We start from the raw sequence: 15,080 nt of genomic DNA, 5'->3' as shown, positions 1-15,080 counted from the left end.
CATCTACAGTACAGGTGGAGAAGGCAATGGCACCCCACTCCAGTACTCTTGCCCGGAAAATCCCATGGACGGAAGAGCCTGGTGGGCTGCAGTCCATGGGGTCGCTAAGAGTCGGACACGACTGAGAGACTTCGAGTTCGCTTTTCACTTTCACGCATTGGAGAAGGAAGTGGCAACCCACTCCAGTGTTCTTGCCTGGAGAATCCCAGGGATGGGGGAGCCTGGTGGGCTGCCATCTATGGGGTCGCACAGAGTTGGACACGACTGAAGTGACTTAGCAGCAGCAGCAGCAGCAACAGTATAGAAGGATTCTCTTTCCTCCACACATTCTCCAGCATGTTATTCGTAGACTTTATCATGATGACTGTTCTGATTGGTGTGAGGTGGTACCTCATCATAGTTTTGATTTGTATTTCTCTAATAGTTAACAATGATGAATATCTTTTCATGTTCTTATTGGTCATCTGTATGTGAGAAGAGTTAAACAAGTGGGTGTAATCAAAGGATTGTTGTTTAGTCACTACGTCGTATCTGGCTCTTTTCCAACCCAATGGACTGTAGCTCACCAAGCTCCTCTGTCCACAGGATTTTCCGGGCAAGAACACTGGAGTGGATTGCCATTTCTTTCTTCAAGGGATCTTCCCAACTCAGGGATAGAACCAGTGTCTCCTGCATTGGCAGACAGATGCTTTACCACCTAGCCTCCAGAGCAGCTGATAATCCAATGATACCAAAAGCTAATCAGCTATATTCAGCCCTGAGAAAAGACATTTTTTAAAGATTGTTCAGCATGGAGTGTAGGGAAAAAGTCCAGTAGCCAAAATGTGTCACTGTGTCCAGAGCTGCTCTATCCAATAAGACAGCTACTAGTCCCACAGCTATTGAGTATCTGGAATGAGGTTAATCCACATTCATGAGATGTGCTGTAAGTGAAACATATTCACTGGACTTCAAAGACTTAGTATGGGGAAAAAAGAACATAAGCTGTCTCAAGAATTTTAACATAGACTATGTGTTGAAATGACATTTCAGATATATTGGGTTAAATAAAATACATTATTTAGATTAATTTCACCTGCTACATTTTACTTTTCTAATATTGTTGGGCTAGAAAACTTTAAACTCCACACATGGCCCACATTTTATTTCCAGTGGATGGTGCTGGTCTAATTATTGTCCAGAGGAAAGAGTGTCAGTTCTTGGTTAAATTACCTAAACTAACTCATCTAGAATTTAAATTTACAATATTTCATGTCTGATAGAATGGTTTCCAGTGCTTTTTTAAAAGACTGACTTTTTTTTTCTATTTTCCCATTTTTGAGTACTTTCAATATATTTCAGATAGTTTATCTAAAGCTTCTTGTCTCATTTTTAAGCTTAAATACTAATCAGAAGGTGAGAATATTTGAAGAAAATTCAACACATTCAGAAAACAGGGAGGTTATTCCCTATCACTAGGAAAACCAATGTAGAATTTCACACCAATTCCGTTACCACTCTCCTTTCTTTTCAGTGAACAGAGAAAAGGTAGATGGCTCAGTGCAAAGAGCTCAGAAAGTGCAAATCAGGCCCCTCCTGTGGGTAACATTTAGCAAGTAGTGAGATCCTCTCCATAGATTTCATGCCAACATAAATTCCAGATGGATTAAGGAAACACTTTTAAAAACCATAAGAAAAACAAGAAGAATATTAAATGTACTACACAGTTAACCATTGGGACAGGAGGATTTTAAACATAATAAAAGTATATTTTAATTCACTGATATAAAAATAACAATATTTACTAAAAAAAGAGGGGATTTGTGTAGATAGAAACTGATTCACTTTGCTGTACAGCAGAAACTAACATATCGTCATAAAGAAACAATACTCCAATAGAATTTTTTTTTTAATTACAAAAAAATAACCCAATATTTAAAGGAAGGCTTGACTCTGTTTTCAGATGCTCAACCCAGGACACATTTTACTTTCCTTCCTTCACGTATAGAGTCAGGCCACCAATTTATAGATTGGCGTTTAGGCTCAAATTAGAGGTTGACCTGGGGCTTCCTTGGTGGCTCAGTGGTAAAGAATCTGTCTGTCAGTGCAGGAGACAAGAGTTGATCAGAAGGATCCCACATGCCGCAGAGCAACTAAGCCCATGTACTACAACTATTGAGCCTGTGCTCTAGAGCCCAGGAGCTGCAACTACTGAGCCCATGTCCACAATCACTGAAGCCTGCAGGCCTGGAGCCAGTGCTCTGCAACAAGAGAAGCCACCACAACGAGAAGCCCACACATTGCAACTAAGAGTAGCCCCAGCTCACCTCGACTAGAGAAAAGCCCAGGCAGGAGCAAAATTAATTAATTAATTTTAAAAATTAGAGGTCGACCTGACTGGCCCTTGCCAGTCTCTTAGAATAATCTAGTCTAGTTTTCTTTTTTTTTAATTGAAGTATATTTGATTTACAATATCATGTCAGTTTGTTATATAGCACATTCAGTTTACACATATTTAAATATTCTTTTTCAGATTCTTTTCCCTTATAGGTTGTTACAAAGTATTGAGTATAGTTCTTTGTGCTATACAGTAGGTCCTTATTTTTTATCTCTTTTATATTTAGTAGTATGTATCTGTTAATCCTATACTCCTAATTTACCCTCCCCCACCTTTCCCCTTTGATGACCGTAAGTTTGTTTTCTATGTATGTGAGTCTCTTTCTATTTTGTAAATAAGTTCATTTGTATCTTTTTAAATTCCACATATAAGTGATAGCCTATGATATTCGACTTTCTCTGTCTGACTTACTTCACTTAGTCTGGTAATTTCTAGGGTCCATCCATGTTGCTGCAGGAACAGGAGGATTTTTAAAGTAGCAAAGAAAAAGAGGGGAGAAAAGATGGATAGATTAGACAATGTACACATTTTAAACTTCTAGACATAAAAGATATAAATGAGAGACAAGATAAAATATTATAGCAAATATCACAAATACTAAATAAACTTTTTAAATGTATAGCTATTAGATAGACAAATTAAGTTAAAAACTATTTTGACTCCCAAATGTAAAAGGCATGAATCAATAATTCATCAAAGAACTATAACTAGCAAATGATCCCATGAGAAAATGTTCACTTTCGCTTGTAAACAAATGAATGCAAATTAAAACAAAAAGAAATTATCTATTCTACCTACCTGATTGGCAAAGTTATTTTTGTGATGGCTGTTTTATTTGGTGCTGGTGAGAATGTAGTAAAATGGGTACTAACATATATCTTGATGGTTCTGAAAATTTATATAAACTCTTGGAAAAACATTTGCTGTAAAAAGACTTTGATAAAGTAAGTCCATGTCTGGACTCTATCCCTAAGGGAAAATATAAGCAAAAAATCTTTAAAGCAAAAACACTTGTCACAGAGATATTTATAATATTAAAAAATTAAAAACAACTTAAAATTAAAACAATAAGAAAAGGCATAGGCTAACTGGAGCCTATTATACAGAGTGAATTAAGCCAGAAAGAAAAACACCAATACAGTATACTAATGCATATATATGGAATTTAGAAAGATGGTAATAATAACCCTGTGTACGAGACAGCAAAAGAGACACTGATGTATAGATCAGTCTTATGGATTCTGTGGGAGAGGGAGAGGGTGGGAAGATTTGGGAGAATGGCATTGAAACATGTATAATATCATGTATGAAACGAGTCACCAGTCAGTGAGGAGAAGGGGACGACAGAGGATAAGATGGTTGGATGGCATCACTGATTCGATGGACATGAGTTTGAGCAAGCCCCTGGAGTTGGTGATGGACACGGAAGCCCGGCGTCCTGCAGGCCACGGGGTCCCAAAGAGTCAGACACGACTGAGCAACTGAACGGAACTGAACTTACAATCGTTTCTCCAGGTGTTTTGGTTACCCGAGTTTCTATCCTGTGCTAAACTAAGTGACGACAGTGTACTGAAGAGCTGGGTCATTTCCAAATAAATTAATTTTATTTTTATACACATAAACATTCATGGTACATTGTGATGGGAAATATTTTGGGGCTGACACCACTAACAGTGACGTTTAGGGTGACAGATATTTTGGAAAACACAACCCAAAAATTCAAACACACAAAGAATCACACTATTCATTATACATAAAAACACACCCAGTCCCATGGACACAAACCTACACTATTAACCATAATACAGCTTCTTCCTGGAACTACAGTAATCATCCACATTGATCTCTTGTAAATTACTTTCTATCACCAGGGCCCCTATACTCATTCCCAGCAGGAATTTGGAATCAGTTTGGCCTCTACACTAAAACCAGTGAGAAAGCCCCAACTTTCTCATCTACAAAGTTTTTTCTTCCAAAGGGAATGATTCTAGAATACATACCACTTTCACATCCTGAAAGGGCCACCTGCAAGTACAGAAGAGAAGACGCTATGAGGGTAAGATCACATAGATGCACAGTCTTTGGTTCATTTGGTGACAGTAGAAAACCTGATGAGGAGCAGTGTGGAGTCCAGGGAACCCAGCAAGATCAGCACACACATACTCAGGATGAAAGGCAAGACCTGTGCCTGGAGGATGGAACTCCAAGTCCATTTAGGCTGGAAATTCCACAATTCTTTTCCTAGAAGAAATGTTGCTGCAGGAGAGAGAAATCTGTACTCTACAAAGTGTAATGGATGCTAAAAATTTTAGTATCTTGTGGACTGAGGAATCATGAGTTGGTAATAAGACTCTCATCTACATTATCACAACAAAGGGAACTGTCTCTAAATGAAACAAAAACCATCAGAGTCACAACTTAATTCTACTGAAAGAGAAATGAAACAATATTTCTATCTCATACCAAAAAAAAAAAAACAGCTTGCCTTGGAGAAACACTGAGTCTCTTCTGTGTTGTCACATGGTGGGTTGACTGGCAGGTCCTCAGTGAAGTCTAGAGGGACACAGAGTAGCTGTTAGAACACTGGTGAAGCTGTTCAGGAATCATTCAGGGGGTTTTCTCTTTGTGTGGACACGGGGTGGTGTGTCCAGATGTGGGAGGTTAATAAGCATGAGGTGAACTTGTGTTCATCCATCCTCTTTGGAGGAGGAAGGAAAGTAAAGGAGAGGAAGAAGGAAATGAAAATAGTACTTTGGCTTTCTAGCTAGAGGAACCTAATCAACATGAAATATTCAATCTTAAAAAAGGAAAGCTCTAAAATGTGTGTATTGTTCAATGAAAGAGACCCATGACTCCTCCTGCTTATTGTGAGGTCCTGCTAAATTACCACTGTCCCTTGATTTTTCCCAGATCACTCTTCTCCAGGATCTACAATTGCCGATATTCTAATCATCATGTTTTGTATGAGACTTTGTACTTGATTAAAAGTGATCTCTGTTAGGGAACTGAATTCAATATTGGGCAAAGTATGCTATTCTCTTAATTCACTAACCAATTTTCTTAAATGAAATCAAATATGCAGTATTTGGCAATACTGAATTCCTGCCATTTAATAAGAGCCACTATGAATGATAAAAAGAAAAGGCTTAAGTGAAATATGGTATATTCATTCAATGGAATACCATGTAGTCAATAAAGCTATGTGGTCAGGCTGTACACTAACATGGAAAATGTACTATGATATAATATTTTGTGAAAGAGCAGTTCCAAATTGTATACATACATATACATTGTATAATCATAACTATGTAAAACTGTTCATTTTAAAAAGATGGAACAAATGTTCATTATGTCTACCTTTCAGTAGTCGAACCATGATTTATATTTTTCTTTCTATTTTTATGACTGTATTTTATTAATACCTATGAGTGATTATTATGGTAGGCCAAATAGGATAAATGAGTATTATTGTAGACTCCCCAAAGATATCCATATCCTTATCCACAGAGCCAGTGAACATGTTACTTTACCCAGTAAAAAGGACAATGTAGATGTGATTAAATTAAGGATCTCAAGAGAGAGATTATCTTGGATTATCTGGTCCAATATAATCACATAAGAGGAAGTTGGGAGTGTTAGAGAAAGAAAGATATGATAACAGTAGCAGCAGCTGAGGCCAGAGAGATTTGAAGATTTTTCACTGCTGACATTGGAGACAGAGGGAGGAACTATGAGCCAAAGAATGCAGGCCACCTCTGGAAGCTGGAAAAGGTAGGAAATAGATTTTGTCTGAGAGCCTCCAGGAGAAACACAGTCCTACCTTGATTATATTTTATTTTTATGTTTTGCACATTGTTAAACTTATTTCTAAGTATTATTCTTTTTTTGGCCATGCTGTGTGACATGCAGGATCTTAGTTCCCCAACCAGGGATCGTACCCATGCTCCATGAAGTGGAAGCGTGGAGTCCTAACCACTGGACCCCCAGGGAAGTTTCTTACACCTTGATTTTAGGACTTCTGACCTCTAGAACTATAAGATAATAAATATGCATTATCTTAAGCCACTGCTGCTGCTAAGTCACTTCAGTCATGTCCGACTCTGTGCGATCCCAGAGATGGCAACCCACCAGGCTCCGCCATCCCTAGGATTCTCCAGGCAAGAACACTGGAGTGGGTTGCCATTTCCTTCTCCAAAGCAGGAAAGTGAAAAGTGAAAGTAAGCCACTAACTGATGGTAATAACTTACAGCAGCAACAGGAAACAGATACAGGTATATACCGTGTTTATGGTGAAAACAAACTGTCTTGGTTAAAAATCAGTTTTTTTCGTAAAGCTTTTAAAATAATGTGTGGGGTAATATTTGTAGTCCAGTAATATTACTTCATCATTTAGATGTCAGAAACTGAAGTAGAGCTTAATACATTTCTGATGAATTTGTCTCATCTTTCCACTCCCCCTATCAACACAGAAATGTCTCACTACAGAGCAATAAACATTGAATTTGGGATAATTTCCTTAATACTGAAATCTAGTACACAAATGTCTGAGAAACAGGCAACAAACAGCATGCAGGAGAAGTTTTTAAAAAGGGACCAAGACGATGAATCATAAGTAAAACACTCCCTTAGTTGAGCAACTCCAGATTTATGCAAAGTCAACATTGCACAAAATTTTCCAAAAGATACGTAATATGATTTTAAAGAAACAGAGGACTCTAAGATAGTTCATGAGCAATGGAAATACAGAACAACTGTTATTATCTCCTCACTTGCTTTCAGCCTGTTCTCCCTTCAGTTCAGTGTCTCGTCCCATCCTCGACTCCTGGCTTGACTTCTTGTTATCGGGTCCTGTACCTGCTGCTTTGATCTTGGTGTTTCAAGTCACCTGGAGGGTCTGATTCTTGACCTTCAGTTCCTCCTCCAAAATCCCCACCCATCATTCTCAACATCCACCCATTTTCCCCATTGGACATTATTCCTGGTCTTCACTAGCTCACCCCTGAAGACCCAATCTCCAGTCTCAGGCTCTAGGAGATGATGGGGACAAGGTTGATGTGGGAGGGAGTGGATAGAGGTGATCTTAAATAGGGGTAGAAAAGAAAGGAAAGAAGGGAGAGATGGGGATAAAAGCAGAAAGGAAGGGAGGGAAGGAGGCAGGGGAAGAGAAAGGGAAACGGAAAGGAAAAAAGATGGAACAGAACTGTACAACATAAAAGAGTTGCCAGTCATCTTAGGGGGAAAATACTCAGAAAGCTGTGGAAACCATTCCATCACATATGAAATGTTTTTTAACAAATACTCATTCTAGGTTAATGGCTCATATGCTGACCTGACTTATGGGTGAACTGGTTTCTGTGAGTTGGTCTGTTTTCCAAGCATGCCCTAGCACACACACTCATGTACACCACATGGCAGGTTCAGCACATCCTGGACCTACCGGGAAAGTGCCTCCGACCATCCTCGCGTGCAAACAGCCCGCTCAGATCCCCTAATTATCTGGCTCTGTCTGCATTCATCAAGCTGCCTTCTCATTATAATGTGGCTTTCCATGTAGATTTTCCCACCAGGAGAGAACAGGCTGACCTGTAAGTCGGAGGATTCTGGTCCCATTGGCAATCAGTCTGTATGGAAATTAATTAATCAAACTTCTCCTGGGAATTTGATTTGCAGGTCCATTCTCAGAGTCTAAAATAATTTTTTACTGCACTAAAAAATTATTCTGTTAGTGTCTTAGTTAAGGCAATTCAGTGAAACCCACTTTAGGTAGCATTAACACAAGTAGGAATTTACTACAAGATGGTAATGGGGTGTCAGAGAACTCAAGGGCAGAAAGGGCAATTAGGACTAGAACCAGAAACCAGAAAGCACCGAGGACCGAATCCGCCGCCCTTGCTCATCGTCTGCATCTCACATTCCCAAGGCTACCCGCCTTTTTCTCACGCTGCAAGGCAGCACGGACCTCATTCCTGTCCCACACCTTCTTCACTTTTTCCTCTCTACAGGTTAGCTTTTTCTGCTTCTCAGACATGCAGCTGGAAAAGGCTACCTCTCACCTGCCTCAATGCCAGCAACCAAAGGAGACAAGCACTGGTGAGTGCCAATTCTAAATTCCCACACACCGAATCCAATTGGCCCAATCTGGGTCAGGTATCCACCCTGATCAAATTCTCTGTGACTGGTTGGGGGAGCTGGGAGAAGAAGGACAGGTTAGGCCCAGCTCTGTGAAATGGAGAACCATTCCCAGGAGAAGGAAGATTATGTGAATGGGTAGGGAAAGCATCCCTCAGATTGCCACAAACTCCAAGTCAGAGATGTTTCAGAATTTGGAATATTTTTTTCTTTTTGGAACTTTCTGGGGTTTGCTTTTATTGAAGTATAGTTTATGTATAGTGTTAGCCTCCAGTGTATAGCAAAGTAAATCAGTTATACATCCATACATATATTCTTTTTCATATTCTTTTCCATTATGGTTTGTTACAGCATGTTGAATATAGTTTCCTGTGCTATACAGTAGGATGTTGTTGTTTATTTTATATATAGTATTTTGCATTTGTTAATCCCAAACTCCTAATTTATCCCTGCCCCCCTTTCCCCTTTAGTAACCATAAATTTGTTTTCTATGTCTATGAGTCTGCTTCTATTTCATAAATAAGTTCATTTATATCATTTTAGATTCTACATATAGGTGCTAACATGATATTTGTCTTTCTCTGTCTGACACTTCACTTAGTATGATACTCTCTAGGTCCATTCATGTTACTACAAACGGCATTATCTCATCTTTTTACGGCTGAGTAGTATTCCACCGTATATATATTCCATGTCTTCTTTATCCATTCATCTGTCAATGGACATTTAACTTGCTTCTGTGTCTTGGCTGTTGTGAATAGCACTGCTATGAACATTGGGGTGCATGTATCTTTTCAAATTAGAGTTCTCTCCAGATACATACGCAGGAATGGGATTGCTGGATCATATGGCAATTCTATTTTTAGCTTTTTAAAGAACCTCCACCCTGTTTTCCATAGTGGCTGTGCCAATACATTCCCTGAAATTTGGAATTTTTATATTCTAGTACAGTCATGTACCTCATATAATATCACACCCCCAACAGAGTCTAAAGCAGCTTCCCATAATCAAACACATTGATATTTTTAGAATGAAAACATGAATATTCATACAAAATAGGATTATACATAGTCTCACGTGAGTTCAAGTTTGCCTCCAAAGAAATTACGAAAGTGCTTTTGGTTTTCAGAGCATCTGAATTTCACAACTGCTGATGAGAGGTTCCGACTACACTACTCCTGGCTTGCAGAGCCGAGGACAGGCCACTTCCGCCTACATGCTGGTCTCTGGACCAGCAGCAGCAATGTCACCTGGGAAGTTGTTAGAAGTGCTGAATCTCAAGTCCCATCCTAGCTCCACTGAATCAGAATTTGCATTTTAAAAATGTACATAGTGGGACTTCCCTGGCAGTCCAATGGTTAAGGACTTTACCTTCCAATGCAGGGATACAGGTTTGATCCCTGATCAGGGAGCTAGGATCCCACATAACTTGCATTCAAAAAACAAAAACAGAAAACAGAAGCAGTGATGTAACAAACTCAATACTTTTAAAATGGTCCACTTGAAAAAAAATTTTTTTTAATTTTAAATAGAAAGATGATAGTGTCATAGTCCATTCAGACTGTTTATAATAAAGTGCCATAGACTGAGTGGCTTATAAACAACAGAAAATCATCACAGATTTGGAGGCTGGGAAGTCTAAATCGAGGTCCTAGCAGATCTGTTGTCTGGTGGAGCCTTCTTCCTGGTTCGCAGACAGTTGTCTTTTTGCTGTATCCTGACACACTAGAAGGGGTTAGGGAGCTCTGTAGAACCTCTTCTAAGGAACACTAATGCCATTCATGAGAGCTTCACACTCAAGGCCTAAGCAACTCTGAAGTTCACCTAATAGCATCATCTGAGGGGTTAAGATTTCAACACAGGAATTTTAAGGGGACTCTAAGATTCAGTCCATTGCACTCTAGTGCTTCGTATGCATATTAAAGCTTGAGACGCACTGCTCCAAGTGACCCTGGACATATTTTTTTAATCTCACCTCCCTGGGTCTCAGATTCCTTGCTCCCTAACCCAATCTCTCGTGATGTGGTAGTGGGTGCGTGTTCAGTCATCTCCGACTCTTTACAACCCCATGGACTGTAACCCGCCAGGCTCCTCTGTCCATGGGATCTCCCTGGCAAGAACACTGCAGTGGGTTGCCCTTTCCTTCTCCAGGGGATCTTCCTGACCCAGGGATCAAACCCACATGACCCTTGTCTCCTGCATTGCAGGTGGATTCTTTACCACTGAGCCACCTGGGAAGCCCTACCCTACGTTTCACGATGAATGAGTGAGTGAGTGATAGTCGCTCAAGTCATGTGCGACACTTTGAGACCCTGTGGACTAGAGCCTGCCAGACTCCTCTGTCCATAGAATTCTCCAACACCTCATGATGCATCCAAAGTAAATCTTCAGTTATGTAATTTCCTAGTTTAAAACAAAACAAAATAAAACAAATGCATGTTGTTAAAAATCTCAATGCTCCCAATTCCCTACCACAGAGATTCTTTTTTTGTTCCTTTTCTTTTTTCTACAACCGAGATTCTTAATATCTGTATCTTCTAAAATTATCCATAAATTTTTGAGTGTCTATTTATTTTACTGTAGAGTAGATCCATGATTCACACTAGTTTTTCAAAGGGGTTTGTGACCCCATAAAGGGTAAGGATTAATCTTCTGGTAATTCTGATTTATTTATAGTTTCCCATGTTTTGTGTGTGTGTGTGTGTGCTTATAACATTTCCTCTGCTGAGAATTCTTTTATAAATGCACTGGATTGAATGTCTACCATGTGCTAGGTGCTAGAAATACCACAGCGAATAAGCCAAGAGGGCTCCTCTCACCACTTGGATCTGGCTTTTGCTCATCCTTCAAGGCTTAGCTCAGCCTCAGCTCCTCCAGGAAGGCTGAGATATGCCCTTCATTTTTGACTCCTTGACACTTTGTACTTATCTCTGACATTTAAAGGAAAGGTATCTGATTGTGTCATCTTCCCCACTATTAGCAACAGGTAACCTCTAGCTAACTTTGTATAATACAATTCCTGTTTACAGTAAGGGTTCAATAAACATTTATTGTAATGAAAAAGAAAAGTTCAAGATAGATTCTTCTTTCTCTGTAATGGAAACAAATAGTCTATTCCCTGTTGATTTTACAAAACTATTGGAAAAGTCACATCAGGATAGAAACTATTTATAAGACTCTATTCAGAATCAAGATGAATTTCACAGTTAATTGATCCTTCCATGAATCTCTGAGATCAAAGTCAACGGAAAAACAATGCTAAGGATGGGGCTTCCCTGGAAGCTCAGTGGCAAAGAATCCACCTGCCAAACCAGGGAGAGAGTTTGATCCTTGGTCTGAGAAGAGTCCCAAAACTAAACCCCTGCACAATTATTGAGCCTGTGCTCTCAAAGCTGGGAGGCACAACTGCTGAAGCCCACGTGCCTTGCAGCCTGTGCTCCACAACAAGAGAGGCCTCGCCATAAGAAGCCTGTGCACCACAGCTAGAGAGAAGCCCATGCAGCAGCAAAGACCCAACACAGCCAAAATAAATACATAATTTTTTTTAATGCTAAGGATGATGGTGCTGTGAAAAAAGTGTGAATGGCTACTAGAGGAGCCTTATCCCTGGGACCTGGTGCTGAAAAAGGTCCCATGTTTCAACATGACACAGATCCAAGAGTGAAGCCTGGAATCCTATACAGAGTGCCCCTCCGGCTCTGTGGAGCAAGACCTTTGGGGGCAAGACTTCTGCTTGCTTCTTACTTCTCACCTGCTCCAGAAGCTTCATCCTCCACAGCGTCCTTAAGGGTATGGCACAGTCATCCTTAAACTGTCATCAGGATGCTTTTCTCATTTGCATTTCCTTGTTCTCCATCTCTCCCCAAGAGTCTTGTTCACTGCCCACAGGGAAGATTAAGATTGTTATACTGAAATACAAAAAGAAAGACTCCAAAATGGGTTGATGAAATCATTCGGTAGTCATAGCTGCAGGAACAAAAATAACAAAAAAAGCATTTTGCCAAAGCTAAGCTATTTGATAGAAAAAGAGAAGAGAAATTGTTGAAATTCAAAGGGCAAACTATTAAGGGAATAAGGCATGGTGTTTGTCTGTTAATGAAAAAAATGTGAGCCTTCTACTAAAATTGCTAACCAAATGTAATCAAGACTTTAAAATTAATTTCCAGCTTATAAGGGAAAAAAGTATATTAAAAAAAAGTTTAATGACACCACAAGGAAATGATTAGGCAAATCAGAGACATTCTACATGACAAATCAAATACCAATGTAATATAAAAGAAAAAAGTAAGGGGATTGTTTTAGAAAAAGATTAAAAACCTTAACAAAAAGTAATGCAATGCATTTACTCTGATTAGATCCTGTTTCTAAAGTATCCATTTAAAAAATTCATATTGGGAGAATTTGAATATGTAATTTAAATTAGATTATATTAGCAAATTATTATTTATTTTCTTAGGTATGATAATGGTATCATTATATAGAAGAATAACATTCTACTTAGTAGATGCATATTGAATACTGAGGTATTTAGGAGTGAAGAGTTTACCACTTAAAGTGTTTCATATATAAAACTTTTTTTTTTTTTTTTTTTTACCTGGAAATGCGGCTTGTGTGTAAACTGGGGCTGGCTGGGCGGTCCAGGCACCTGGCCTGAGACCCCAGCACGGCCTGCTCACAGGAGCATGTGACCATGGGAGGAATGACAAAGTCAAGTGTCTTGCTCCAAGTTATCCAGACAGGATGTGGGAGGGGGTAGTGGGGACACAGGAAGTCAGTGAAAAGATCCCCCTGGCCTTGGCCTGTGCGAAGACCGCGGCACCTACGAAGCCAGTCCGTCAGTGTGCTTCTGACCTGCTACTCACTGGCTCATGGGCCAGGGCCCAGTCAAGTTTGAGGTGCAATTCAAGTCTTTGGAGAGCACAGTTCCTCTTTCCCGTGGGGTTACCTGCACAGGTCTGAGCACAGAGGAGGGGGCTGCAGTGGTGGTCACTGCTGGGGCGCATCCTTAGGCAGGCATCTTGGTGGAGGAGGAGGCCTCCTTCTTCTTGGTGCTGGCCTTCAAAAGCGCCAGCTTTTTGGGCAGGCTGGTGCTGGCTTTCATCACCACATCATGCTCAGTCTTCTTCCGGATCCCAACCTCCAGGTTCTTCTTGAGCTGCTGCTGCTGCACGATGCGTGCCTTCTTGGGTGCGATAACACGACCGCCCTTCCTCGGGCCCCGGTTCCGCGCCGAGGCCGCCGCCGCCGCCGCCGCCGCCTTGCTCTTCGCTGGCTTCTGCGCCTGGAACGTGCGCTGCCCCTGCGCCATTATCAGCCACCAAAACTTTCTATTTAAAGTAAATATGGCAAAATGTTAACAAAAGTTTAATCAAGATATCGTACATGCAAATGTCATGGTTCTGTTCTTCTTCCTTATGCTTGAAATTTTCTGGAACAGACAGTTGAAAAAAATAGCTTGAAAAGAGAACAGATGAAGACCTAGACCACCCAGCCCCAAGAGGTGGAATTGGAGTTGCTGTTGGGGTACGGGGGAGCACCAGAATGGAAGCCAGTGGAGCCTCCAAGACTGGAGGAGCCACTTGAAGGTAAGAGTCACATCACCTGGGCCCAAGTGAGCACTGTCAGTGGCGAGCGACATGTGCCACATGCTCAGCCAATGACCAGAATTCAGCCAACGTTCGTTGCCTATGCCAATCAGCCCCTTTTGCTGCACTCATTGTCCCCAAGGGAGGGCATCCCCCTAGGAGTTGCCTTTGTGTGGCTTTCATGGTCCAGCAGGGACAATGCCCACCCATGCCTTGGTATTTTCTTAGCCCAAGAGACCTATTTAATGAGAAAGATCCTATTTTTGGTGGCTCAGGACACTTATAAACCCCACTGAGGGGACGATGGGGATTTAAAACATCCTGGCCTCCAGTGCCTGTGCTTGGGTAGAACTGAATAGAACCATTTCTCGATTTCTTCTGGGATCAGGAGTTGTTAAAAACCCACTCACATGACATAAAGAAATCCCCACACATTCCTGAAGGAAACTAACCTATATTAGCTCAAAAAAAAAAAAAAAAAAAACCTTGTCACTTCTGAGCAAACACCCTCCAGATCCCAGCAGTCCAAGAAAATGATAAATGGGACCTTGGAAGAAGCAGAAACTGCTGATGGCACAGCCACTCAGAAGCAGAGAAAGATTTGACAAACTTCCACACAGAAATCTATATTCCATAGGTTTCAAGACTCTTTTGCCTCCTACTTTCTCAGTGTCTTTTTGTTTTCTGAAAATGTAACTAATTCCAAAATCAGTTTATAATAATGATGATTTCATCTGTTCTCAAAGTCCCTGTTTCATAAATGAGCCAAAAGTTAAGAGGCATTGTCCGTCCATATTTTCATCTGTCCATAATTTAAAACAAACATTTTAAATTAGATGAGATTGTTAAATTCGTAATCTGTTGGAATAAACCACATCATCATTGTGCTATTAACAAATCAAAACATATGTAACCCAAAGTCTCACCAGCCAGGAGGTACAGCTATGGTTGCACTTGTGTTAATATCTGAATCCCAGTGGCCCAAACCC

At 40.3% G+C, this 15,080-nt stretch overlaps 1 protein-coding gene and 1 long non-coding RNA gene across 3 annotated transcripts in view; one reads left to right on the top strand and one right to left on the bottom strand.

Annotated features, from left to right (window-relative positions):
* LOC138990954 (uncharacterized) overlaps nucleotides 1-11,017 on the top strand; it is a 29,774-nt gene extending 18,757 nt beyond the window's left edge. For both annotated transcript variants that reach the window (XR_011466980.1, XR_011466979.1), the window contains exons 2-3: nucleotides 8,380-8,467; nucleotides 10,714-11,017. This is a non-coding gene — a long non-coding RNA (uncharacterized lncRNA). The remainder of the gene's footprint in view (nucleotides 1-8,379; nucleotides 8,468-10,713) is intronic.
* A 2,089-nt stretch (nucleotides 11,018-13,106) lies between these two features.
* Nucleotides 13,107-14,641, bottom strand: LOC102280028 (leydig cell tumor 10 kDa protein homolog). The gene has a single exon (XM_005897965.3). The coding sequence runs from the start codon at nucleotides 13,812-13,814 to the stop codon at nucleotides 13,512-13,514; it is 303 nt and encodes a 100-aa protein (XP_005898027.1). The 5' UTR covers nucleotides 13,815-14,641; the 3' UTR covers nucleotides 13,107-13,511.
* Nucleotides 14,642-15,080: the final 439 nt, after the last annotated feature.

This window comes from Bos mutus, chromosome 15 (assembly GCF_027580195.1).
Source record: "Bos mutus isolate GX-2022 chromosome 15, NWIPB_WYAK_1.1, whole genome shotgun sequence".
NCBI classification, from domain to species: domain Eukaryota; kingdom Metazoa; phylum Chordata; class Mammalia; order Artiodactyla; family Bovidae; genus Bos; species Bos mutus.
Note: the sequence above shows the minus strand (reverse complement) of the source record. Positions and strands in the feature narration are given on the sequence as shown.

Coding starts and splice junctions, on each gene's coding strand:
- LOC102280028 (XM_005897965.3), bottom strand. CDS start 13,814: ATGGCGCAGGGGCAGCGCACGTTCCAGGCGCAGAAGCCAGCGAAGAGC.